The 27,641-nt window shown below is 35.0% G+C and overlaps 2 protein-coding genes across 5 annotated transcripts in view; one reads left to right on the forward strand and one right to left on the reverse strand.

The window, feature by feature from the left end:
* LOC138710256 (zinc finger protein 391-like) overlaps window positions 1–27,641 on the forward strand; it is an 89,239-nt gene that overhangs the window by 55,540 nt on the left and 6,058 nt on the right. The window contains exon 6 of one of the 4 annotated variants that reach the window (XM_069840974.1): window positions 24,340–25,802. The exons of 2 other annotated variants lie outside the window; for them this stretch is intronic. In XM_069840974.1, the coding sequence (XP_069697075.1) occupies window positions 24,340–24,511 (172 nt within the window). In that variant the 3' untranslated portion in view covers window positions 24,512–25,802. Of the gene's footprint in view, window positions 1–9,923; window positions 9,966–24,339; window positions 25,803–27,641 lie in introns of those variants that run through there. One more of the 4 variants, XM_069840971.1, reaches the window with a different exon arrangement.
* The window catches only part of LOC138710262 (lazarillo protein-like), a 32,376-nt gene continuing 8,443 nt past the window's right edge, over window positions 3,709–27,641 (reverse strand). Inside the window, exons 3-6 of the mRNA XM_069840985.1 lie at window positions 26,627–26,757; window positions 11,818–11,897; window positions 6,475–6,564; window positions 3,709–6,401 (exon numbers count right to left, since the gene is read on the reverse strand). Coding sequence (XP_069697086.1) covers window positions 6,286–6,401; window positions 6,475–6,564; window positions 11,818–11,897; window positions 26,627–26,757 — 417 coding nt within the window. The 3' untranslated portion in view covers window positions 3,709–6,285. The remainder of the gene's footprint in view (window positions 6,402–6,474; window positions 6,565–11,817; window positions 11,898–26,626; window positions 26,758–27,641) is intronic.

The raw sequence follows: 27,641 nt of genomic DNA on the forward strand, positions 1-27,641 counted from the left end.
TGAAGATGATAGTAACAAGTCCTCCGATCATCAACGATCAAGTCCTTCAAATCCTCCACCATTCAAAACGTATCCTGGTGCAAGAACAGTTTCGTGACTCAACATCACTGGGAGGGGAGTACATGTAGGGCTCTGAATTCTGCATTCGCGACTGGCCTACGTCTGTGTTCATTACACAACAGAGTGGGCCATGAAAATTATAGCTCTCCTTGGCAACGGTTTGTTGTTATTGGATTTGTATCTTTCATACTAGAAATAAAACTGTTTCTGAGTTTGATTTACTTATTATATTGTACTCTCACTACACTGGTAAAAAGTGTCAGGGAAAATGATTATGTAGATTAAGCATAAATTATTCTCATAATTCAAAATAACATCGGTTTCCAGCTGAACTCATTGTTGTTTTACAATCAGTAGAATGGGATATATTTATGTACAATTGGCAACACTGGCTATTATCTTCGCCATCAATAGAAGTAATAACGTAATAAGCCACACTTACACCAACAAATTATGAATCGCAATCGATTAGCAGGGTCAGATACCTTTGAACGTCAGTGTACCTGCATTAGCAGAGAATCCTGATTCACATAAATAAATGGTTTCAGAGAATGTAAAGTTGATCACTTACTTACTTACTTACAAATGGCTTTTAAGGAACCCGAAGGTTCATTGCCGCCCTCACATAAGCCCGCCATCGGGCCCTATCCTGTGCAAGATTAATCCTGTCTCTATCATCATATCCCACCTCCCTCAAATCCATTTTAATATTATCCTCCCATCTACGTCTCGGCCTCCCCAAAGGTCTTTTTCCCCTCCGGTCTCCCAACTAACACTCTATATGCATTTCTGGATTCGCCCATACGTGCTACATGCCCTGCCCATCTCAAACGTCTGGATTTAATGTTCCTAATTATGTCAGGTGAAGAATACAATGCGTGCAGTTCTGCGTTGTGTAACTTTCTCCATTCTCCTGTAACTTCATCCCGCTTAGCCCCAAATATTTTCCTAAGCACCTTATTCTCAAACACCCTTAACCTATGTTCCTCTCTCAGAGTGAGAGTCCAAGTTTCACAACCATACAGAACAACCGGTAATATAACTGTTTTATAAATTCTAACTTTCAGATTTTTTGACAGCAGATTAGATGATAAAAGCTTCTCAACCGAATAATAACACGCATTTCCCATATTTATTCTGAGTTTAATTTCCTCCCGAGTGTCATTTATATTTGTTACTTTTGCTGCAAGATATTTGAATTGTTCCACTCTTCGAAGGATAAATCTCCAATTTTTATATTTCCATTTCGTACAATATTCTGGTCACGAGACATAATCATATACTTTGTCTTTTCGGGATTTACTTCCAAACCGATCGCTTTACTTGCTTCCAGTAAAATTCCCGTGTTTTCCCTGATCGTTTGTGGATTTTCTCCTAACATATTCACGTCATCCGCATAGACAAGAAGCTGATGTAACCCGTTCAATTCGAAACCCTGCCTGTTATCCTGAACTTTCCCAATGGCATATTCTAAAGCGAAGTTAAAAAGTAAAGGTGATAGTGCATCTCCCTGCTTTAGCCCGCAGTGAATTGGAAAAGCATCAGATGGAAACTGACCTATACGGACTCTGCTGTATGTTTCACTGAGACACATTTTAATTAATCGAACTAGTTTCTTGGGAATACCAAATTCAATAAGAATATCATATAATACCTCCCTCTTAACCGAGTCATATGCCTTTCTGAAATCTATGAACAACTGATGTACCGTACCCTTATACTCCCATTTTTTCTCCATTATCTGTCGAATACAAAAAATCTGATCAATAGTCGATCTATTACGCCTAAAACCGCACTGATGATCCCCAATAATTTCATCTACGTACTGAGCTAATCTTCTCAAAAGATTATTGGACAAAATTTTGTACGACGGCAACAAAAGTTATATTCCTCGAAAGTTACCACAGGTGGTTTTGTTCCCCTTCTTAAGATTAGGTACAATTATGGACTCCTTCCATTGTTCTGGTACAATTTCCCTTTCCCAAATAGCAAGTACAAGTTTATAAATTTCGCTATATAATGCACTTCCACCCTCTTGTATTAATTCTGCTGGAATTTGATCGATACCTGGAGACTTGTACTTTTTCAGATTTTCTATCGCAATTTCGACTTCTGAAAGCATGGGTTCGGGTATAAATGGCTCAGCAGTTTGAATTTCAATTTCGTCCCGATCATTTCTATCTGGCCTATGTACATTTAGTAGTTACGCAAAACAGTTTTTCCATCTGTTTAGGACTGATGGAGAGTCTGCAAGCAAGTCACCATTCTCATCCTTGATCACGTTTACCCTTGGCTGATATCCGTTCTTAAATTCCTTTATACCCTTATATAAATCTCGAATGTTTTTATTCTTACTATTTGTTTCTACCTCATTCAGTTTTTTCTTCAAGTAACCTCTCTTTTTATTCCTAAGTGTACGACTTGCTTCCCGTCTTTCATTGAAATAATTATCTCTCTTCTCAACTGGATCCTGTAAGAATTTCAATTTTGCCTGTTTCCTTCCTTCTGCTGCAATGGAACAATCTTCATCAAACCACGGTTTCTTTTTCTTAGTTTCATAATAACCTATGCTCTGCTCAGCTGCAATTTTGATACTATCTCTGATATTTTCCCACACGCTGTTAACATCTAATTCTTTCTCAACTTCGTCGGAACTTTCTAAAGTGGCAAACCTATTCGAAATTTCGACCTGATAATTTTGCTTAGTTTCCTCTTCCTTTAATTTCAAAATATTGAATTTAGTAATATTAACTTGTTGCTCTACTCGCTTGGCTACTGATAGTCTTTCCCTTAATTCTCCAATTACCAAATAATGGTCAGAATTACAGTCTGCACCCCTGAAAGTTCGAATGTCTATTATACTAGTATGTTTCCGTTTATCTATCAAGATGTGATCTATTTGGTTGTGTGTTAATCCATCTGGAGAAGTCCAAGTATATTTATGTATATCCTTATGGGGGAATGTTGTACTTTTGACAATTAAATTTTTCGATGTGGCAAAGTTGACTAATCTAACTCCATTGTCACTACTGGTTACGTGTAGGCTCTCTTTTCCAATAGTTGGTCTAAAAATATCCTCCTGTCCTACTTTAGCGTTGAAATCCCCCAATAAAATTTTCATGTGATATCTAGGTAACTGATCAAAAGCATGTTCCAATTCCTTATAGAAGCTATCCTTTATATGGTCGTCTTTCTCTTCTGTAGGGGTGTGAGCATTTATAACTATGATGTCGCACCATCTACCCTTAAGTACTAAATATGATAAGCAGTCGTGGACAGCCGATAAGGGGTGGTCCTCCAGCTTGGAGGTTGGGCGAAGGGCTAACAACCCATCACCGTAAAAAAAAAAAACAGCTTGTTACGAATCCCTACAATAAGCCTCGGAATAGGACTGATTCTCTGGCACGACCACAGCAAAGGAATAAGGTTTTGAGATTTGGTACTTGGAACGTAACTAGTCTTTATAGAACAGAAGGGGTAACATTAGTAGCTAAAGAACTAGCTAGATATAGAATAGATTTCGTGGGAGTACAAGAGGTTAGGTTAGATGGAAATGGCATATCACAAATAGGAGATTACTTGTTGTATTATGGGGAAGGAAACAATAATCACCAATTAGGAACAGGATTCTTTGTTCATAAAAGAAAGTTGATCACTACGTGAAAGTTTATTTAATACTCTTTTCAAACAAAACTCAATAGGTAGGCATACATTGTGCGACTAAAATGAGTGAATAATGGTTTAATATTTTAATTAGGTGCATTCTTATCATCAACATAGGTCATATGAATGTGAAAGTTCATTGAATACATTATTGGATTAAAAATATGTAGGCCTATAACATTATGGAAATAAAATAAGTCATTAAAAGTTTGATGCATTTTAATTGGATACATTCTCGGCATCGACATTGATCATATCCATGTGAATGTTCACTTACTGGTACTACTATCCTTAAATTAGACTTAAAATGTGTAATGGGACTAAATTCAGATAACAAACGTTTCATGTATTTTAATTGAGTTCAATGTCAACATTGTTATTGCTCATATCAATTTAAGATTACACACCATATACCATTTTACGACACAAATTACAAGCGTTTATTAGGAAAGTACTTGATATATTGAGATACTAATGCAGCAAATGTCATTGAAGTGTTCATTTCAATTAGTAGCAAAATTTCGAGTGAGAAGAACTCATATGCAGAAGTATTTTCTTTCTACCAGCGTACATTTTTATTTAAATAATTATGTCGACAAGTATTATACACGAATATGTGACAGGAGGTTGTATACTTCAGTCCAGACAGAACCCCGACGTGCCAGAACTCTCCTGGAAAAATACTAACCTAGCTTTTAGTAAATTTATATAATTTCAGCGCGACGGAGCGCCAGCATACAACACCTTTGATGTTATAACTCATCTCAAGAAAAGTTTGGACTCAAATGGATGAGTGCTGTTGTTCTGTCATATTGCCATCAAGATTGTTTTTGGCCAAGGGCTATTCTCAGACATGAATGTGAATTCCGTCTCTATTGATTACCTGGCTAGGTTTTACCTGCGGTTTTCTAATTATAAGGGAGCTGGCAGTAATTCCTTAGTTAATCTCCGACTTACTTCGCCGGAAGTCACTTAGCTGCCACCGAAGCTTTATAAACTCGTAGTTAGTAATAACGAAATAACAGGTCAAATTTGTTTGATGAAATATCAATAATTTTTTCACGACAATTATCGGATTCGAGACAAAAATGTCCATGGTTTATCTTTGGCTAAGAAAAGGTGTGCACGCCTCTAGAGAATCTAGAGCATATACCTACGTCAGTCCAATATCTATTACATTACAACTCCAATAATTATTCGAATCTATTGTCAAGAAATTTAGAAATAGTTTATTGAGTGATAAACAATACTTTTCTTTACTCCAAAGACTAAGCAATATATTGCAGGACGTATTCACTATCTTCTACTTTCTGTCAGAATAGCGTGAGATACGATTGATGGCTCAGTTACTGCTCCGTTGTGCAGCAGTTCGGTAATTCCTTTTAATCTTTCATTGTAAGTATTTAAAATACAATGTTCCTTTTTAAATATTTGTACTGCTTTTCTCTTAAAATACTGAATAGTAGTTCTTTTTAGTACCAATGCATCCACTGCATTTTCACAATACTCGTGCAGTAATATGTTGTTAGACCAATTTCCATTTTTGGCTCAATTATTAGAACTTCTGCATATCTGCATAATTCCGAGCCCTCAAAATTAGAGTTATGCTATACTATGACATTTCGTCGCGCTGTTAGTGGTCACATTTTACATAGATATTGTAAATTTTGTTACATTTAAATGCCCTACAGTGTAGCAATCCTTCGTTAGTGATATTTAAGAAATCAAAATTGTTACTCGTTACCGGTACCGTTCTATATGTAACGTGCCCCAGAATGATTGCTCCAGTTTTAATATTATTAGTTTCTGAAACTATATTACTATTAAGTGTAAAGCTACCACATCTCCATGCACTGACTATTCTTGTAAAAAAAGGAACTGTTAGAAAATGGCGCTATCGAAATCTCAGACAACATTTTCTGTCCTGAATTTAGGAGCTCATTGTTCTGTTTTGACTGTAGGAAGAGAAAGACGAGTTTATTTTCCAGGAAGATGGTGCATCACCTCACTTTACCAATCATGTGTGCATATCAACGAGCAATTTCCTTAGTTGGATTGAGCGTTGCACTTTGATTGCTTGATGGCTTGCGTACTCTCATGACCTGTGATCTAACCCATATCTACTATTTTTTTTAATGTAGGGATACGTAAGGGACAATTTTACGTTCCTTCTTTGCCAATAACCTATGGCAACGCATCACAGCTGGGGCGCAAGAGATGATTTTATTGATGAGACGTAGCCCATTGTGTGGGAGGAGTTGAAATATCATCTAGATGTGTGCCGTGTGGCCAGAGGTTCAAATATAGAAAATATGTAATATATCAAACAATACTTGGACAGATTACATGTTCATTGCCGCTTATTGCGTTGCTGTAATGTAAACAGTTACAGAAATAAACTACTGTAAAATTGGAGCAATCATTTTCGGACACGGTGTAGTAACGAGGCCTTACCGTCTATTAGTCCCATCATTTCAAACATTATGACAATAATTCCCTAACACCCTGGAAAATTTTTCGGTAAAGTTAGAATAATTTATTCTCTATAAATATTTATCTTCTTTAGCAAGTCTTGGCGAAGTCTTGGAGAGAGAGATCATATGTCTGAAGAGCATCTTCTGCATCTTGCTGCTCCTTAGAATAGTCACTTTGCTTACGGAACGCCACCCAGTACAAGGCTGTGGAAAGACAAACAATCGTGAAAACCTGAAGTGGCAGAACAAACTATTCTTGTGCAAAACTAGTACTTACGAGATGGACTAAACTCCTGAGGGCATCCTCCTAGCACGATGAAGTTATCGTAGTCCGTGGCAAACACGTAGTAGTTGGCGTCCCACTCAGCTGCAACACAGGAAAGTACAATCATTTCACTGTCTCACTTTTTGCCAGATTGTAGATCATACTGTAGCTACAATGCCAACAAAATTTCAAATTATTTATAATTAGAATAAAATTGGACGTATCATTCTCTTCTAATTTTAATTTCTTAGATGTTCTTTCCATAGCATCAATCACTTAAATTGTTTATTATTTTTAAATAAACCAAAGGTACTCTATCTCTTGTGTTTTATTTAATAATGAGGTGTGCCAATGTTATAGCAGCATACCATGATACAAACGAATTTAATACGAATAACAATAATCTACATACTAAAATTTTTTCTAGTGGATTTTATATAATTAGAGTATGTTCATTTTAAATATGCAGTCAGATTGCATATCACATCACAATTTTTCACAAAATACAATTTAAACAATTGTGTTCTTTTCATGAGTTTCATCTGCATGCTAATGTATGTTATGTTTCTCTTGAAAGAAGGTTAATAGTGATTGGGGTAAATTAATTTGCAAAATACTGTACACAGAGTGGCCAGAACCTAAGAGTGTCTCAATTACTAAGGAACTTTGGCTTTTTTGAACTTCTGCAGTGGCTGGAATCAGGAATGCCTCGCTGCAATCATAAGCAATATTCAGCTATCTTAATTATGTTCCATCTGCTTTGATATCTTCGTTCCAAAATCTGTATATCTTGATGGAAATGCTCACTGTCTTCCTCACATATAGCACCAAGATTGAGGGAAAGACATATATGTGGCTGTGCAGAAAATGCATCTTGACACTCATATTTACTCCTAAACTCTGATACACTCTCAACAAAGTTTCTATTAGAACCTCATAGTTGTCTGCCCTGAAGTTGCCAAGAAAGTTTCTTACAACACCAGAAAAGCACACCAAGCATCCCTCTCCAAGGTTTTCATGATTTTCAACAATTATTTATCTTTCATTAGAAGCCTTATTTGTCATCTGTCTAAAATTCCAGCTTTCAACATCTCATGTGCAAGTACAGGACATTTAGAGCACATATAGTTGAAGCAACCACCGTCTTTGTCATTAGAACCTTCACACACTGCTTCATAAGACGTAACTTTATATGAAGTGAGAGTAATAATATCTTCTTCGGTTCAAGAAGAGACTCATGCTGGATATCCTTGTCATCAACGTGAAACTCAACTTTGATAGGCCACTCTTTCACTAGAACTGAAACTTTCAAATATGGTGAACGTAGGAATGGGAATGTCATTGTTGTGTAGCTGAGGTAAATTAAGATATTGAATGGAGTGTTTTCACTTTTTGTTAAAGCCTGATCTCAACAACACAAAAGTAACAGTCTTCCGTGTGATCTCTGTTCCCACAACACCGTTGGAACTCCAAAACTGAGGCTTTTCTCTCTCCCATAGTCCACTGCCTGAGAGTTTCAACACGTATTACACACTTTATGTGGTGTATGATATCCTTTGGAAACAAATTTGATTTATTTGTTCTTTGCTTTGGTGTTGTAAACAGCCACAAATATAGAAGGATATTTTTGAGTTCTTTTTATATTTTCGATGAACAGCGGTCATTCTCACAGGACTCTGCAACAGAGCAAATAAATGAAGTTTCCATTTGAGGAAAAACCTGGCAAGATGGAAAAATGGATATGATTTATGGATTTAGCGCCCTCAAATTAATAAAGATCAGCTGTTCTTTGCAGTCAGCAAAATTGACGTACACCAGTTTAATTTCAATACAATTCCCAATTTCACATGTCTTCAAGAATACATATTTGGAAAACGTATTGTATGTCTTTCACGTATTAAATTTTATGTTACTTTGTTAACATGTTTCGGCCTGCTATTGGCCATCATCAGAACTCAAAATGTAACACGTGAAAGACATATAATACGTTTTCCAAAGTGATATAGTGTTAAAAGATGTGCAATCAAGGTGTATAATACATATTTCTCATTTCCAGTATTATCGATGTACAGCATTTATTTTACATTTCAAGTGGGAGAAAATTCACGTTCATAATGTATTATTGTATTTCTGGTTCGCGACAGGCAGTGCAGCATTCCCCCATGAGGAGAAACATTGACGCAAGTGCAAAAACCTAATTTGTTCAGGAGAGGCATTTAAAGTTTTTTCAAATGTTTAAAATGATATAACATATCTTAATTACGCACTAGTAGTACTTCTATGGATTTAAATGATTTATCATTTATATAGCTATCATATGTTATTGTGTCTTTCATGGTATTTCGTAAATTAACCCTTTCAGGAGACATTTAAGGATAACATACCACTCAATTTTGTCATTGTTAGCCTACGATTTTGTTATCTTTTTCAAACCTTGAATGACGATTTTAAGGGAAGAGGATGGTATTTTTTGGTGAAAAATGAGTAAATTTTCAAAAAAAACTTTTTTTCCTTAAAATACTCTGTGATATGTGTAGAATACATTGTATAATATTTTGTGGGTATTTGTGTCCTTATCGGTTGTTGAGACGCCATGTTTAAACTTCCTGCGCTCTGGATTTTTAAATCACACCGCCCTTTGTTTGTTGTTTCCGGAACTTCATTTTTTTTTTCAAAACCAAATTTTTCTTTAAAATACTCTGTGATGTGTGTGGAATACATTGTATAACATTTTGTGGGTATCTGTGCCCTTATTGGATGTTGAGACGCCATTTTTAAAGTTCCTGCGCTCTGGATTATTAAATCACACCCCCTTTGATTGCCGTTTCTGGAACTTTATTTTTTTTTTTGCTACATTGCCAGACAAAAATCGATATAATTTTTGAACTATTAAAGATGTATGACTGAAATTTAGAATACACATTCTCTAGACTACTAGGAAACTTTTCTCTGTAACGGAATTTCCCTAATTGATTTCATTTTAAAAATAAGTCTCTCTGTTTGCAAGAAAGAAAATAAAAAAATGTTATTAAATTTTAATTGTTTATTTTACAAATCTAGGAACTAATATCAAAATTCTGTTACAGACAGTTTGTAGAGCGTGCTTTTACAAATAAATTGTAACAAACGGTTTGAATTTATCTTTAAAAATGGCTTAGATATATCGAGTTTAGTAAAATCCTGCATTCGGTACATTTTCTTTTTCAAATCTGGCTCCCAAATAATTTTTTCAAAATATTTATATTTGGTTGAGTTGCTATAGCCATGAGCTCTCTACATACAAAAAATTAATATTTGACACCAAATAGGAAAAAAGTTTTAAAAATTACTATCCTCTCCCCTTAAATGAAAACAACTTAATTGTAAAAGTAATTTTTATTTTATGAAGAATAAATTCAAAACAGTAAATTGCATAAATTATCGTAATACTTTGGTATTATATTAGTGTTTATTAATTTCAGGAGGTCATCCCTATTTCTCCCCGGGAGGACTATTTTTGTGGTGTAAGTCTGGTTTAGTCTTAAATTCTTGTATTGTTTGTTAGCATGACTGATTCCTGTTTTCGTAATGATAAATTCACTGTTGTAGGAGACTTTGTAGCTGTATGTTATCTGTACCATTTTTACATCTGACAGCTCTATGGGGTTTCTAAACATCTTTCTCTTAGTTTTCATCCATTCTTGTGGTTTCCTTTGTGTCTTTTTCTCATTTTTATCTGATGAACTTTTTTTTCTGTTTTTCTGCCGATAATTTACTTTCAGCCAAATATATATATATGTATATATATATATATATATATATATATATATATATATATACACACATTATTTAAACGAATTTTCAGCGATATTGGCAATTACAGCCTTTTTATGTATCTCCAATCTTCAATATTGTAGAATTTATAAATATGAGTCACGTAGCTGTCGTAGGTTGTGTGTTCGATGTTCATTACAATGATAATGATGTGAACACTCAACAATTTAATTATTATTGAAACTTACTCTCTAAATATTAAGTTTTTAAGCTGAATTACTCGTTGTTCAGAAGGATGTGTAATTGTGAAGTGAGAACAGGTATGAAAGGTTTAAATTAAACTCAATCTCAGTTGGCATTAGAACTATCATTAGAAGCCACTTAGACCATATGTGCTAGACATGTGTACGAGAAAAGAGCAGGGGAGAAGAATCTTCTAGTTTAGATGTGCCTATTCCAAGTATCCTTTCTCGTTTATAAAATACCGGTAATAAATAGGAAGGGACACGGTGAAGCAATGGGATGGACACTGAAGAAATAATACCTCGCTACCGCCAACAAACAACTCTTCTTCCCCATGCATTGAGATCGGGTTAAATGTAAATTATTGACACCGATCTACACTGTCATTCAATTTCTATCAAGCCATGCTAAATTTGGTCCCTATTTCGAAAAATTTCATAATAATGTTACAAATGATAACCTCTGTAAATGCAGTGAACAATGCATACTATTTACCACCTTCTATTTAATGCCCAATTTCTTTTTGGAGAGAATGATATGTTAACATCACATTTATATAGCCTAAACGTAATGATGCATATTGCCCTCCTCGTTTCAGAATATTTGTTAGACTTTGAGGTTATGAATACTTTCTCAGTTTTACTTGGCATATTGTCAAAGTTTGTAAACGTATAGGCTATGTGTTGCTATAAATTATTATTAATTATTTTCAGGTACAACCCTAATATACTTCAGGTTAAATCTAGTTTTTGTACGTTTTAGAGTCAGTAATGATAATATTATTAAGATTAATAATTGTAAGTAAACCAAAATATTTATTCTTCTCATTTGTTGTGCGTAGTATGAGTTATGGTGGAAGTTTTTACTAACTCATTTTCTGTCAATATTATTATGCTTATACAATTATTTACTTCTATGTAGTCTACACATATTGCTGTAGGTGTGATGTTATGCTGCATACTGGGAAGTAAATGTATTCCTTGTTACAATTTAAAACAATATCTTGTCAGTTTATCATTTTTAAATCTCAACGTTCCAATGCACAGTATAATAAGTCCCTGGATATGAGTTCCTTTGGTATCTAAAACTTTAGGCCTACATCGACCTGCCAAAAATGAAGGAAGGAATCTGTTGTGGGATATTGATGAATCTAAAAGATCAATTATAAATTTCGCACGTATGGCCAAGAGTTGCATATTTATTGTGAACTCGTAAAAGAATGCGAATCTTTACCCTAAAATTTCTGAAATTGTACATGGTAATATATCCCTGAGTGCAATACAACACCAGTCATATGGCGAAGAGCAAAACACACATTCGTTCCCTCCACATTTAGGAAAACAATAAATAAAAACTTACATCTTTTGCCTTTCCATTCCAGAACGTTCTTCTTTACGGTTACTTCTGAATTGTACTCTAAGCGTACTGGGTTTGTATTTCTGTAGATAGAAAAATCATGTATTATACAATCAAAGAAAGTAAACTTGTATCCACTCTTTCACAACATGTTATTGTACAGCTTCTTAATTAGCTAATTAAAATACAGTCTTAACTTTCTTCTGTCTGCTATTGCTCATTTCTTTAATATAAATCGTGTGTGCCTAAGTAAAATAACGTAACAAAAATAAAAAGCAATAACTTTCAAACCAATGATTATGTTTTTTTATTATGTTTGATTTATAAGCATGAAATATACTGGGAGTTTACTTAAACAATTTCCATATGCGCCTCCAAATATTTTGCAGTACTATACCTTATGTGATTGTTGATATGACATCTCTAATAATTTCATGTAAGACTTGAAGTTTCTTTATGGGCGTCCTATAAAGCCTGTCTTTTACATAAGAATCTATAGTAGTTAAATCTAGCTGATGGTGGGCCAAGAAATGTAGCTTCATATCTTTGTAAACTCAAGCCATACTGTCCAGCAAGCAGCTGTACAACTCTGAGAGCTGGGAAAGGGAGGGGTAGGTTCTCAATCCAATTACCTGGACTAGGGGTCATTATAGTATTCGTGCGAAAAACACTTGCCTCAACCACGAGAATAGTTGGGCTATATAGTATGGTGAATGTATGTACATTTTTCTCTATTTGTGTATTTCAAATTCTGACGAGATATTATATTCCTCATGTTAGAGAAAGTAAAATATCAGATACATAATCGTTGTTTTTTCATTTAAAAATTCTTTCAGAAATATATTGGAGTCTCATATATAGTTATTCATTTTATTTTGAAAAATAAATGCAACGATATTATGCTTTTAGAGAAATGGAGTAAAAGATTTATTTACTTTCGCCTAAAAAAGTAATTAATATTTCTATATTACTATGTCAAATTCAAATTTGTGAAGGTTGCAAACAAAACTGTCATTTCCAAAATAATATTATTTTAGGAAATGGGTAAAACTACATCGAACCTTCACTTTACTACAAAGTGAACGACAATTTTATGTGTCGTGCATGTTACGTCCAGTGTTATAATGTTAGGAATAATCATGATTTTAGTCAAATTTCGTGCATTTTATAGACAAAAATATTTTGGAAATATCCTGTTTCATTTTGAAATATTGAGAGAAATGTTCACTCTTGTTCGAATAATGCTGTTTGACATTTACAACAGTAAAACACTTACATCAACTGTATTATGGAGTAACGAATATAACATTACAATCTTCGAGCTATAGGGGGTCCAGAGCACATAGGCCCTACATTACCAAAATATATACATATATTTAATTTCATTTTGACACTCTAACAGGAAAATATATTCCCCAGACCTCCACTGTGGGAAGATGGCGGCCTGGATGGTGCTTACTACATAATCACCCGTACTATAAAGGTTCACTACATCGTATCGCACTGCTCGTACGAATCGCACGCAACGGATATTTTAAGTGCAGTGCGTTCACTGTAACGGCTTCACCTCATCGGATTCCCCTATCAGCTGTTTAAAACATGACGTCGTACGATGTTGACATTACTGAAAGCAAAGGAGTTGAGGTTAGGTCTATTAATTACGTCTGTTAGCGAATAAGAATTTGTAATTGCTTCATGCGTCTTAATTGAAGAGGAAGAAACGAAAGAAATATTGGTTACGTGATATATTTGCAAGAAATGACTTGATTACTGTAATGGGAACGCCTCAAATTATATAATTCTTCGCAATTTTCTACACGCGAAATAAGTTTTCCGTCTGCCATTTTGGCGCGACACTGAACATGGCACAACATAATAGTAACAGTTGACCAATTAAAATTGATTTATTAAAGAAGGCCATGATCGCACGCATCGGAAAAGTTGCCCATCCGAGAAACGTGGACGGATTTGCCGTGAGGCGATGCGTCCGATACGATGTAGTGAACGCGGTTACATAACAATTACAGCAAAGATAGTCTTTTTCCGATCCGTGCGATTCGTCCGATGCGTGCGATACGATGTAGTGAACGCGGTTACATAACAATTACATCAAAGATAGTCTTTTTCCGATCCGTGCGATTCGTGCGATACGATGTAGGGAACGCTTACCTTAACACAATAATTTCAATTAAAAAACATTTATTCTTCACTGTCATTGTACTGTATCCTGAAAAAAATGAATATATTATAACACTTTTACAATAATTTCAATTAGCAATAATATATCACTCTTGCACATAGAAGTGGAAGTGACCGAATGAATGGTAAGGTAATTGCAACACATACACAATGTTGGAAATGCCGGTTTTTAATACAAAAATATATTGAAAATATTGGCATTAGTACTATACGGAATTATCCGGTTTTGATACAAAATACTAATTTTACCATAGGCCCTACCGTTTCTTATGGAAAGTAACTAATGTAAGCTTACTCGTTAGCCTGCTGAAATAGAGGAACAAAATAAGATTAGAAACAGAAGAATAAATTGCTTTCTAACATATTTTAGCACTAAGTCATTCCTCTCGACCTGTGCTACAGAACATGTGTTCTTATGACTGGCTACCTGCTCTTCCTAGGCCAGTTATAAATAAGTTACTTGCATCCATGTTTATAAATTTCATTTTTAAATGAGAGATTTGCTTACAAGTACGGTAACATCGAAACCTGATGTAAAAAATAAACACTTTCTCGTACTTCTATTAATTTCAAATGCTCATTTTATAAGCATAACAATGATATTAAAGAGATCTTAATATACGAAGATGTCTAGTATGTGCCAAAAGAAACAGTACTGAAATTATCGTTCGACTCCTGCTCATGTTTGCCACTTAACTGCACATTATAGATTACTAGACTGGACGGCATTGGTCATCAGCTAGCGTTTGCACTGAGAAAGACAGAGGTAGCAAGGCAGCATAAAGCACTGCCAAATCGTACTTCACGAGCGCAATGAACACAAATACCGCAGGAAAGAATTTAAATTCTCATAAAGCAATACCGATTTTAGCCGTTGATTATTGTAAGCAAGACACCAAACAAGCCCAGTTTTCTTTATCAACAATTCTTTGCAGGGTTCGCAATCACACACAATGCTTTTCCAGTCATTTCTTTCGCGTTAGCAACGTTGCAGGCAGCACCATGAGCCGTGCACGAAGACTCAGCTGTTGGAACAGCCTACTACAGCGCCGCGACAGTCGATTAGAGTTCATCTTGACGTGAGAGTCATCTATTCTGAGTGCATTTTCTTCTTTCCTTTCTTATTGGCCAGCAGGAATTATTGGTATCTGAGAGAGGAGGGAGCCGTGTTTAGCTGGGTAGTCGCAAAAATAGACATGATACTCGGAAATCTCCAGCGAAATAGTGAACAACTAGTTTAACATCAATTAATTTCTAGTAAAGATATTTGTGTTACTTGGAAACTTGTAAGGATACAGTGTGGTACTAATAGTAATTTGGGATCGTTCTAGTAATCCACGTAGACGTAGTGAGATGTGGGAAACAGCATTGAGGTTATTTAGAAATATGTCTCGCGTAATTGTGTGTATTAAGATATATTCGTGGGATACGAATATGGTTGTATTCTCGTAAAGTAACAGTCGTGATATATGAGAATATAGTTGTGGCGAGTTTATCTTGTGAAATAGTTTGAGGTTCGGCGATTGTATGGGCATAACGTCGCGAGTAGAATTGCGCGGAGTTTAGACAGAATGCTACGTAGTACTGAGAATAGGCAGAACGCCCGAGAATATTGTTAGTTAGGATATAGAAGTTTCGAGATCGCAACGAAGTAATTATATTTGAACTGAATACTTAAAATGGGAACACAGATTGACTAGCAGATTGGGAGAATGACTATTTATTTCCTCCTCTCGTCACGATATACAAAGTTGTAAAGTTTATCGTACAGATGTGTGGACATAGCTTATGAATGGCCGTGATTAAAATAGTCTGATCCATATTGTGTGAGAGATAGTCAAAGTTTATATTGTGTGATCGTGTTGTATAGGAAGTCATTTGAAAGGATTAGGTTGTATGACTGTTTTCTATAGTCAGTTAACTGGAAAAAAAAAAAAAAAAAAAAAAAAAAAAAAAAAAAAAAAAAAAAAAAAAGGCCTATATATTGTAACAGGAACATATTGTGGAGAAGTTGATTCAAAGGAATATTATGAGAGGATCATGTTTTATAGAAGTTAACTGAAAGGATTATAGTAAGATTGGCGGCCATTAGAATCAGTATTATTCATTTTCCTTGTTCAGTTATACGCACCTTTATTATTCATTAACCCATTATATCCCAGTGGCAACTAAAGTTGCCAAGGCAATAATGCTTTACTGAATGTTTGATTTGAATTTTTTTCGTTGTTCACAATAATTGCTGTAAAGATTAAGGTATCCTCCACTAGTTCGTGTTGAGTTTTAGCTCATCCGTTCGTTATGTCGTTAGTACAGAAGAAATTAATGAGGAGTGCACACACAAGATTCTCGACTGCTACACATTGCTTCAATAATGTAATTATAATTATATCTAACAATTGCTGCACAACAATTTAAATTACATAAATCTATTAAGAATATGTGCAATTTTATTATATTAACCAAATTTTTAATGTACAACTTATCACAGTTTCATTAGAGTGGTTTGAATTTGTATGGCAACTTTAGTTGCCAGTGGGCACTTACGATTCTTTGTTAATCCATTTTACAAATTCTTCCAAATTTTACCATTGCTAACGCTGGAAACGAACAATGACATAATAAATTTTTTATAGCAATTCTTTCCTTCACTATTGGCTAGTTCGTAGTACGATTCCGTGCTGTAGTACATTTTTATTTACGTAATATCTGGAACTAACCTCTGATTTTCATCTGTTATTGCATTTTCGTTTTATAGAAAGTCTATATATAAAACTGTAAGTATAGAGATTTTATACATTCATTATGAAGTAATTGGAATAAAATTTATGTTTATTTTAGGATTTCACAAAATTCCAAGAAAAGGAAAGGTAAAATCTTTAATAGTTCACGAAATTCTGGATATTGCGGAAGACAAAGAAAGCACGGTGAACAACATAGCAATCGGTCCTCCATTCGAGGAGGAGGAAGTGAAACAGATCAGGATTTAGACCTCTCGTATAATGAAGCTCAAGACAACGTTGATCACCTTCCAGCTAGAATATTTCGCCCTCGAGCTCTCCTAGAGTTTGACGATGGGTATCATTCAGACACTTCTGCTGTATCTGCGCTTACAGAAACTTTTGGAATATATACTACTCCTACTAAGACTAATGCTGCTACTCCTGCTATGGTATCTTCATCCATGGTTTCAATGAAGTCCAATGCTTCGTCAGCGACTCAATGTTCATTTGCAGGAAATGTTCCAATACAGCCTCGAAAAATAATGAAGCTAACCACTTCAAATCTAAAATGGAGCAAAGGCAGAAGAGTGAAAACTTAAAATCAAGAAGAGGAGTCCTGATATTCGATCAAACGCTAAAGATCAACTTACAAAGAAACAGCAAAATCCCCTTTATATGCTTTTGGACCAGGGATACAGAACTAGCGAGAGAGGGGTGGAAAGCATGGGGAAAGCGTTGGTTCCCCATCCACAGTCATGTCACTGTGACCCGTACGCATTCACATACATAGACAGTGAATACAAATTCTCTCATCTACCATGTCAATGACACGGGGGTGGAAGGAAGGAATGAGTGACGTATTCGGATGAGTGACGCAACGCCACAATTGGCACCCACTTCTGCGAGCCTGTCTTAGGCCCTTTTTCTCTACAGAATTACTTCAGCTTATAGTTATGGAAACCAACAGATATGCGGCTCAGCCAGCATCTTATGCATAATTTGAATACCTCAAGGGAAGAGATTCTTATTCTAATCGGTAATCTACTTCTTTCTGGTTACCACAAACTGCCATCAAGAAGGCTTTATTGGAAAAGCGATTTGGATGTTCATGTGTCACTACTGTCAGAATCTATGCAACACAACCGATTTGATGAACTACTGAGATTCCTTCACCTAACAAATAATGACGGATTAGATGTTCTGATTCTCTATATAAAGTGAGACAACTCTTCCATATACTGAACGCTTCCTTCAAACAGGTGTCTTGCAATATGTAAGCATTGATGAAAGTATGATCCTATGAACTGTTTAACACCATGACAATTCATAAGGGGAAAGACTGTGCGCGTCAGATTCAAATTGTGAGTTGCTGCTGATCCATCTGGGTTTATCTTTCATGCTGAACCATATTGTGGGAGTTCAACTTGCCTTCCTGAAACAGATCCTGGCCAAGGAAGTAATGTTGTTTTGGGATTGGTTGATCATGTGCAGTTACCACAAGGAATAAAATTCTACTTCTATAATCTCTTCACAACTGCAGTTTGCATTTTTATTTTTCCTGATTCATGTCTCAAAACATTTCATGATGTATGAGGACTATTTGGCGTTGAATAAAATCGACTTTTCCCTTAAATTTAACATAACAATTATGGACTGAGTGAAAAATAATAGTCTAAAGTGATGTGGTGTTTGTAATTTTGTTAGTACTAAATAGAGCAAAAGCTTTTATCGAAGTAAGATGCATTTATTTCACAATAACAAAATATTAAAATAAAGTTGCCAGCCTAGAATGGTACTTTTGGTTGAAGGTACATGAATGATATAAAATTATAGTGCTTAGGGTTCTTCCAGGACCACATAACAGAAATATCACGCTAATATCTCATTCAGGGAATTACGGGCATTAATGGGTTAATCAACTCATTGTGCGTTGCTTTGTAATTGTTACTCATTCAGTCAGATTATATTTATTATGTTATTAGAACTATTGCATTTATTAATTAATTCTTGCACTGCGTAAATCATCCAAACCAGGACACCAGAAAAACATCTGATTTAGCAGCCATAGGAAGTAAGTCGTATTAATGGTAATTTATGATAGATTGAGCGATGGTAAAGAGAAACCGAAAATCGGCGGTTCAACCATGATGGCCGGTAATGTTCTGCTCGTCAACGTTTTTAAAACAAACACCTTAAAACACTATTTCTCGCGCCTGTCTGTGGGGTAATTATCTTTTTATAGTCTATCTTTCCATTTAGTATTAGTATTTATTTTATTTATTTAACCTGGTAGAGATAAGGCCGTCAGGCCTTCTCTGCCCCTCTACCAGGAGATTCCAGCTATAATATGAAGAATAAAATTACAATTACTATTAAATTTACAACTACAATATTAAATTTACAATTACCATTACAATAAAAATCAAAGTACGAAAAGATTACCTGATTAATGAAAGCTAGATAATTTATCATAGAAAAACAAAGAATATTTTATATTTACTGAATTACAAATTAAGCCTAGAATAAGAAAATTGTATAGTGATGAAATTACTGGGTATTGAAATATTTTGTGATAGATTAAGAAAACTATTTACAAGAAATCAATTACTGACCAAGTTTTATCTTACACACAGTATTATGTCAGTTTTACTTATTCAATGTATTGAAACACTCACACAAGAACAAACGAACTCGGGAAGCACTTGTTACTGAATGATTCCGTATAACTCTACAGTACAAACTTGTGACATCACATGCCAGAAATGTTATGGCGCATATTCAGAAGACCGCCTTCCCAACTGCCGTCGACTCTAGTTACATAAAAGAGCACTATTCATTTTCAGTAGGCCTACACTTTGTTTTGGCGCACACTACATACCACTGGAATTTTTGCTCTACATAATCAGTGCCATTTACGAAAAGGAAGACTATTCTTTACGTATCTTCAATCAAGAGAATGAAAACGTGTTTCCTTCTCCTGGAATAAAGTGTCTTTCAAATGACAGTTCCAGAAAATAAATTATAAGCTGTAATATTATTAACGAGCAGCAACAGAAGCGCTAGGAACAAGGAAGAAAAATTACAAACGAAGAGAACTAAAGATATGGATTGAGGATATGGCAAACCAGATCAAAATTAACAAAGATGCATACATAAAATATTTTAATAAAAAGACCAATGAAAATTTAATTAACCATAAACATAAATGTGCAATTGTCCATAGAGAAGTTTGGAAAATAAAAAGAAACTCCTGGGATAAATATATTAATGATATAGAATATGATGTTCATGGCACACAGGATAAAGCTTATAAAATTTTAACACATCTATATAAGAAAGCAAGAGATAATCTGCAACTAAATTTTTTTAAGATGGTTATTTAACGACACTGTATCAACTACGAGGTTATTTAGCGTCGATGAGATTGGTGATGGCGAGACGGTATTTGGCGAGATGAAGCCGAGGATTCGCTATAGATTACCTGGCATTCACCTTATGGTTAGGGAAAACCTAGGAGAAACCCAACCAGGTAATCAGCCCAAGCGGGGATCGAACCAGTGCCCGAGCGCAACTTCAAATCGGCAGGCAAGCACCTTAACCGATTTAGACATGCCGATGGCTTCTACAAGTAAATCTTATACCAGAATAAACATGGCTACATTACTATCAGAATCTTTGGACAGAAAAGGAAGAAAAAGAAGAAGAAATTTTGATACAAATAAATGAAAACATAGATCCTATTACTTTTGATGAATTAGGCCTAATATTAGACCTTAACAATTTTAAAAATAAAAAATCCCTGGGAACAGATAATATTAACAGTGAATTAATAAAATATGTTTCATTACCACTGAAATACAGATTATTAGATTCGATGAACATATGTTGGAAATACGGACACATACCTGAAGAATGAAGACTAGGGAAAATATGTCCAATATATAAGAAAGGAGATAAGAAAAATTCCTCTAATTATAGAGGAATAAGCATTTTTGAATACATGCTATAAAATATACGCGTCAATATTAAAAGCTCGACTTAATATCATAATAGAAAACATGTTTTCAGAAAGTCAAAATGGATTTAGGAAAGGAAAATCATGTGCCGATTGTATATTCACCATAAATCAAACAATAGAGAACATAACTTACCAACATACATGATTTTTGTAGATTGTGATAAAGCATTTGACAATGTTGCAGAAACAAACAATGGATCATAATGAAACAAAAAGGTATTCCACAACATTTAATATCAACAATTAAAAGTTGATACGTTCAGAATAAAATATAGTCTTAGATACATTCCTCTTTGGGACGACCAAGTTTTAATATCCAGTTCTGAAAGTGGGGCACAGAGGGCACTATTCCAATTAAATAATATAAGTAAACGTTTTAGCTGAAATATTTTAATTAACAAAACAAAAGTTTTAGCATTTAGAGGAGCAGATACATTAAGAGCCAAAATTGTCTTGAAAGGAAAAATTATTGAACAGATAAATTGTTTCAATTACCTTTGGTGCAACATTTATTATATGAAGAATGAAGATATTCAAAACAAGATTAATAAATTCAGTTATGTATGCGGTACCATTTATTGATTCCTAAAAAATATTAGAAAAGAAACGAAAATTAAATTTTATAAGGTAATGGCAGTGCCAATGTTGCTATATGGGTCAGGATACAAAATTCAGATTAAAAGAGAAGAAAGAAGAATATAAGCAGCAGAGTTGAAATTTCTGAGATCTGTTGCAGGTTACACCTTACTGTATAGGAAAAGAAGTGAAGATATAAGGGGGGAACTAAACATTTTTAGATTAATAGAATAAAACAACATAGAAACGATTGGAAACAAAATATACAAAGAATGGAAGCAGACTGCATACCAAAACTGATGATGAACTATAACCCAATAGGTAGAAGAAATGTTGGTAGACCGAAAACAAAATGGGCTCAACAGTGTTAAAAAAATGAGACCGGAATGAGCCTTATAAGGTTCAATCTGTGATGCTGATGATGATGATGAATATTATTAACAGTGTCGAAAGGAATTTAATTACTGTGCAATAAGTAAAATATATGATGAGATATATATTGATGTTAATGAGTATGTAATTCAAAACGTATCCAAGATTGGTTCTATCTTTGTGGTCTGCTAAAAAGTGGAGTGAGAAGGGTATCCTATGCTAAAACTATTCTTGTTTGATTGACGCAATGTATTAATTTATGTAGTTGCAAAAATGGTATAAAATTCGAATAGAAGATAAAGTATGAAGTCGAATCTATTTGTGAATTTTACGACGGTATCTCCTCAATTATTAGTAAATTAACAAACTGAGCAGCACAACAAAATCTGCCTGCAACATCATAACTAGCGTTCCAGGTCCTGGACCATATACTTTTAATTTTTTACTTGCTGCAAATACATTTTTACTAAAATAACTGCAATTGTTTTCACACAAAGCCAAGCTGTGGCTGACATTTTGAAACTAACATATTGTGTATTAAAAATGTGTGTTTCTGAAATGGAAGAGGAAGCAAGTGCTGTCTGCACATTCTCATTATTTGACAAGTCGAAATAGCGAAATACAATACAAGTGTTAAACAGAAACTTTCTGAAATGTTGTTATTGGCTTATTTCATGAAAAATGCACAATATTAAACTCGCAGACTACTCTGTGGTGTGAGTATTCGATGTTGAAAGGATGAAATTGATAGATGAACTTGTCCCAAACTGAAGGTCGTTTTAAAATAGGGAATAACGGCTATCAGCCAAAACATCTACTTCGACTATATCTTTTTGCCAACAGAGAAGTTCATGTTTAGGCACTGAAGAGGCCTAAGGTGGAGGGTGGAAGTTCTTCACAGTTGCAGAGAGTCATGTTGCCGATTACACCGATAAAAAAAATTCGAGGTGCCATAAAAGTTGCAAGGAATATGGGCTATTTTGGTGATGCTGAATCCATTGGTTCTTTTCAAATTGGCTCTGGTTTTTAAGATACAGGGTGTCCATCAAATAAACCTTGTATTCTGACATTACCTGTCTCTGCTGACTTATGTAAGGGAATCTTTCAATTTTTTAAATTTTGAGTTTGATTGTATTATATTATATTGTGTCAAATTAAATATTAAGTTCACTTTTTCTATGTTTTGTTACAGTGAAATATGAAATATTAGTTCTTTACGACGAGGTTGCCTCACCTGTCCTGATGAGTTCTGTTATGTGTGTAGTGAATACACTACGCTGAAAAATAGAAAGAATATCACTGCCTTTGTGAAGCATATATATTTCATTTGGGGACCAAGATAAGTCTTGGGCTCTCCATAAGCCTTGTAAAACCTATGTAGAGGGTCTACGAAAGTGGACAAAAGGAACAAAGAAAAGTTAAAGCTTTGGAATGCCAATGGTTTGGAGAGAACCATGAAACCATCACAACGACTGTTGTGAGTGTAAAAGACTTCAATAAATACAAGAAACGGAAGTGGGAGTATCGTGACCCATGGAAGGCGACCTGTACCACATAGCAAAGATGTTCCAATGCCAGTATTTACCACACTTTTCGAACTTTCATCGTCAAATGTTGAAGAATTGCAGGACGTGGAAAGAAACATGGAGTCAGTATTTCTACACCTCAGCAGTTCTCCTAGGAACAACTCAGTGATTTGATACGAGACCTCAGTCTGTCTAAGCAAGCTTCTGAACTCTTGGCATCCAGACTCAAAAAAATGAGCTGCCTAAACCCTGAAAGTAATATTACAGCTTACCAGACTAGAGAAAAGATGCTTCTGCCATACTTAAATGAAGATGATGAAATTGTATACTGCAATGATAGCCCAGGAACACTTCTTGAAATGGGTCTGCCGGAGTATCGACCAGAAGACTGGCGACTGTTTATCGACAAATTCGTCAAAAGTCTGAAATGAATCGCTAAGCATCTATTCCACTTGCCCACACCTCAAAACTTCATGCAGGATACAACAAACATGAATATGGTTCTGCAGAAACTTCGTTATCATTAGCACAGGTGGCTTATTTGTGTCAATTTGAAGATGGTCAACATCTTTCTTGGACAGCAAAGTGGCTACACAAAGTGTCCATGTTTCATCTGCGTTTGGGATAGTTAGAGCTAAGCAAGATCATTGGTAAAAGTGACATGGCCTTCAAGAAATCATAATATAGCAATTGGTGCAGTGAACATCATACATGAGCCTTTGGTTGATAGGGACAAAATAATTCTCTCTCCACTCCATATAAAGCTAGGCCTCATGAAGCAATTTGTTTAGGTCTTGGACAGGAATTCTAATTGCTTCAAGTACATTTGCAGATCCTTCCCTGGACTCAATTGTAAAAAACTTAAAGTAGGGATCTTCTATGGTCCTCATATTCACAAGCCCATCAACGATTCAGATTTCAGTCAAGTTATGACTGACATTGAAGCATCTGCCTGGTGTAGTTTTGTCTCTGTTGTAAGGAACTTCTTGGGCAACCGTAAAGCAGAGAGCTACGAACAATTGGTCCACAACATGCTCACAATCTTTCATAATTTACGTACACTTTTTCCATATAGCCACTTAAATAGATTTCCTGTCAATCTTGGTGATTTCAGTGAGGAACAAGGGGAGAGACTCCATCAAGGCATCCAAATCATAGAGGTAAGGTATCAAGGAAGATGGGACAGGCACATGATGGCAGACTACTGCTGGAATCTCCAAGTGACTGTCCTGATCATTCACATAGCAGACAGACAGTCATACAAACTGAGTTTTTTCACGCAATAATTGTGAAGACTATGTTGGTTTTTTCGTTTATGAACTGAATCCAATGTCACTGTGTATTTCATATGTTTACTTTATGATAATTTGGTGTTGTTTTCATACTGTTTGTGAGTAGATTATACTTTTCATGTTCATTTTCTTCCTTTTTAAATGTTTTTCGGTAGCAGTTACAATATCTCAAAACCTATAGCCAATCTAGCAAAACTGTTGCCATATTCGGATTCAGCATCCTAGAGTCAACCTAAAATCACCCAGATCTGACTGGCACCAAAATGGTTGTTGACCAATGTTATTTATCAAAGAAAAATGAAGTGGCTTCCTTACAACGAAGTTAAAGTTGACGCTTCCATTATCTACATTGCAAGAGATTATGGCTATTGCAAGAGATTATGGCTATGGATAACATCGAAAGAAACGCAGAATCAGTTGAAACAAAAGTGACAGAATAGAAATTATCCAAATTTTATTAAAATGTTAATAATATTACAATTACTATAAGCATCAATATATAATTGAGGGGTTTGCCGGAAAAAAGGTGTATACATCAATATGGCGAATTGAGATACATGCAATCTAAGATTTTAAAACGCGCCTGAATAAAATGTTATACACCCACGCAGCCCTGTCCTGCAGGTATGTACAGTACAATCAAAACAAAATTTCGCTACTGTAATAATTATTCACTACATTTTAAACCGTTTTCCCGAAGAAGGGCATATAGGTCTATCCGCCTTTCTTCCGGCAAAGCCTTAATTATTTCAACTTTCTAGTGTATTTTTTTTATTTCTGTGAGAAATTGCATTACTTCTTAATTCTAGGGAGGTATGTAGGCCTACCTACTCACTTCCTTCCCGTTTTCAAAAGCAACCAGCAATGGAAAACATATCTACCTTATATTTAAGTTCATTTTTGTTACCATAGTACTAGATCATGTAAATGTAACCTCACTGTTAATCGCAATAGAAAATATGAAAATATTGTATCAATGTTTCATTAAACTACGCTTTAAACTGTAGAAGTTACTTAGGGTACGAATTCAACAGTGGCCAAGGAATGAATGAAACATATTGCCTCCAGTCCTCTATTAAGAACATTCTACTACTTGGTGTATACCTACTACACGACACCCACAGTTTTACTTCCCTCTGGAGAAAGCCTTTCTATAAGTTTTTTTATATAATGATTATTTATCTATCTATCTATCTATCTATCTATCTATCTATCTATCTATCTATCTATCTGTCTGTCTGTCTGTCTGTCTGTCTGTCTGTCTGTCTGTCTGTCTGTCTGTCTGTCTGTCTGTCTGTCTGTCTGTCTGTCCGTCCGTCCGTCCGTCCGTCCGTCCGTCCGTCCGTCCGTCCGTCCGTCCGTCCGTCCGTCCGTCCGTCCGTCCGTCCGTCCGTCCGTCCGTCCGTCCGCCCGCCCGCCTGCCTGCCTGCCTGCCTACGTACTTATTTATTTATTTATTTGTTTGTTTGTTTGTTTGTTTATACTGGCAGAGTTAAGGCCATAAGGCCTTCTCTTACCACTACCAGGTTACAAACTATACAAGCAATGAAATTTAACAAAAAGTTAAAGAACAGACTACTAACATGTTACAAAAAATAATAGCATAAAAAAATCGACACTAAACAATTTGAAAATAATACCATAATAGAAAAAAGGAGGGAATTTTTCTCCTCAAATATTAATTAAGAAAAAATAATGTAAAATACAGATCTAAAGACTTGGAAAATAATAAAAGCAACTCAGTACAAATAGTTAACAGGTAAAACGTAAGAAATAATATAACAAATGGGATGTAATGAAATAATAAAAAAAAAGTTCTGAATTTAAATAAAATCCACAATAAAAAGGCTATGATAATAAATTTCATAACTCTTTAAAATTATTGGTCCTCGACCTGTTTAAAAGCAGTGACCCTAGGTCTTAGGGCTGTTTTGGCAACCTAAAGAGTTGGTATTAACAGATTTCAAATTAGACAAAACAATCAAGTGAAAAGATAGACTACGTTGTGAAGAATGTGTAAAGTGAAGCAAAGAAATTAAGGAACTGATAACTTAAATGGAAATCCTTTCAATCACAGTTGGGATCTGAATGGACATTTGGCAGCCTTACCTCTTGTCATAGTAGATATTCTTCACATAAAGCTGGTCTTTGGACGTCAGGGTGTAGGAAGCGTTGTAGCAGGAGTAACAGTTAGAGAAATTCTTTGGGAAAGTGTAGAATGCATACCATTCTCCGACCAACTGCAACATAGAGCATAATACAGCAACTTACCACATTGTCTGTTTAACGCTGAGGCATTCTTTTGAACGAAGTTACATACAGTGATGTAGTTGTCTCTATAAAAGGGTTCAAATCTTGAGTCAGAAAAAATATTTCTCAATTACTTTCGTGTTTAGTACAGAATATGTCACTGTATCAAATATGACCCTAGAAACGAAATGCAGAGTTATACATGTTTCCAAGCACACATTTTAGCTAATCAAATCTGTACTGTGTTCGGTTCCCGACAGCAGATTTCTTGTGACTTCAACTGAACAAAGCGCTTGTTGAATAGATTGCCTTTGAATATTTCAGCTTTTATTTCTAATTGCATTCCACCTTCACATAATTTTGAACGTACCACTATGTTATTACTCCGGGTGCTTTTCGTGTGTTTTAAATAACTCTGGAGCACATGCTAGTCTTATGGAAATGATAGGGTACGACAATTTCTTTTCATATCAACTGTTGCCCATCGCTCAGATCAAACATTACACGTTGGACATTTAGAATTCTTTTCTTGTCATTCGTATGGTTCCGTTTCAACAGACATAACTCTACCACTATTCGGTGTTCTTCGGATGTGTGGCTAAAACTGTTGGGTATTAATGTAATATACTATAGAAAAAAGTCTTAAGTAAATAAAACATCTCTTTTTCAGGTTTACAAGTTGTGAAAATCCACAATTTCAAAGAACTCATGTCTTGGACAAAGTGTTCATTACTCGCACATCATATATATCTCTCTTTCGTCCAAGTTCATGGGATTTTGTTCTCTTGGAATTTCACTGCAATTTCAAATACTTATCCAGGATGATTGATCCACTACAGTTATGTCCATTTTTCATCAAGTCCAAAGAAAAAAA

The sequence above is a fragment of the Periplaneta americana genome, chromosome 12, assembly GCF_040183065.1.
Source record: "Periplaneta americana isolate PAMFEO1 chromosome 12, P.americana_PAMFEO1_priV1, whole genome shotgun sequence".
NCBI lineage: Eukaryota > Metazoa > Arthropoda > Insecta > Blattodea > Blattidae > Periplaneta > Periplaneta americana.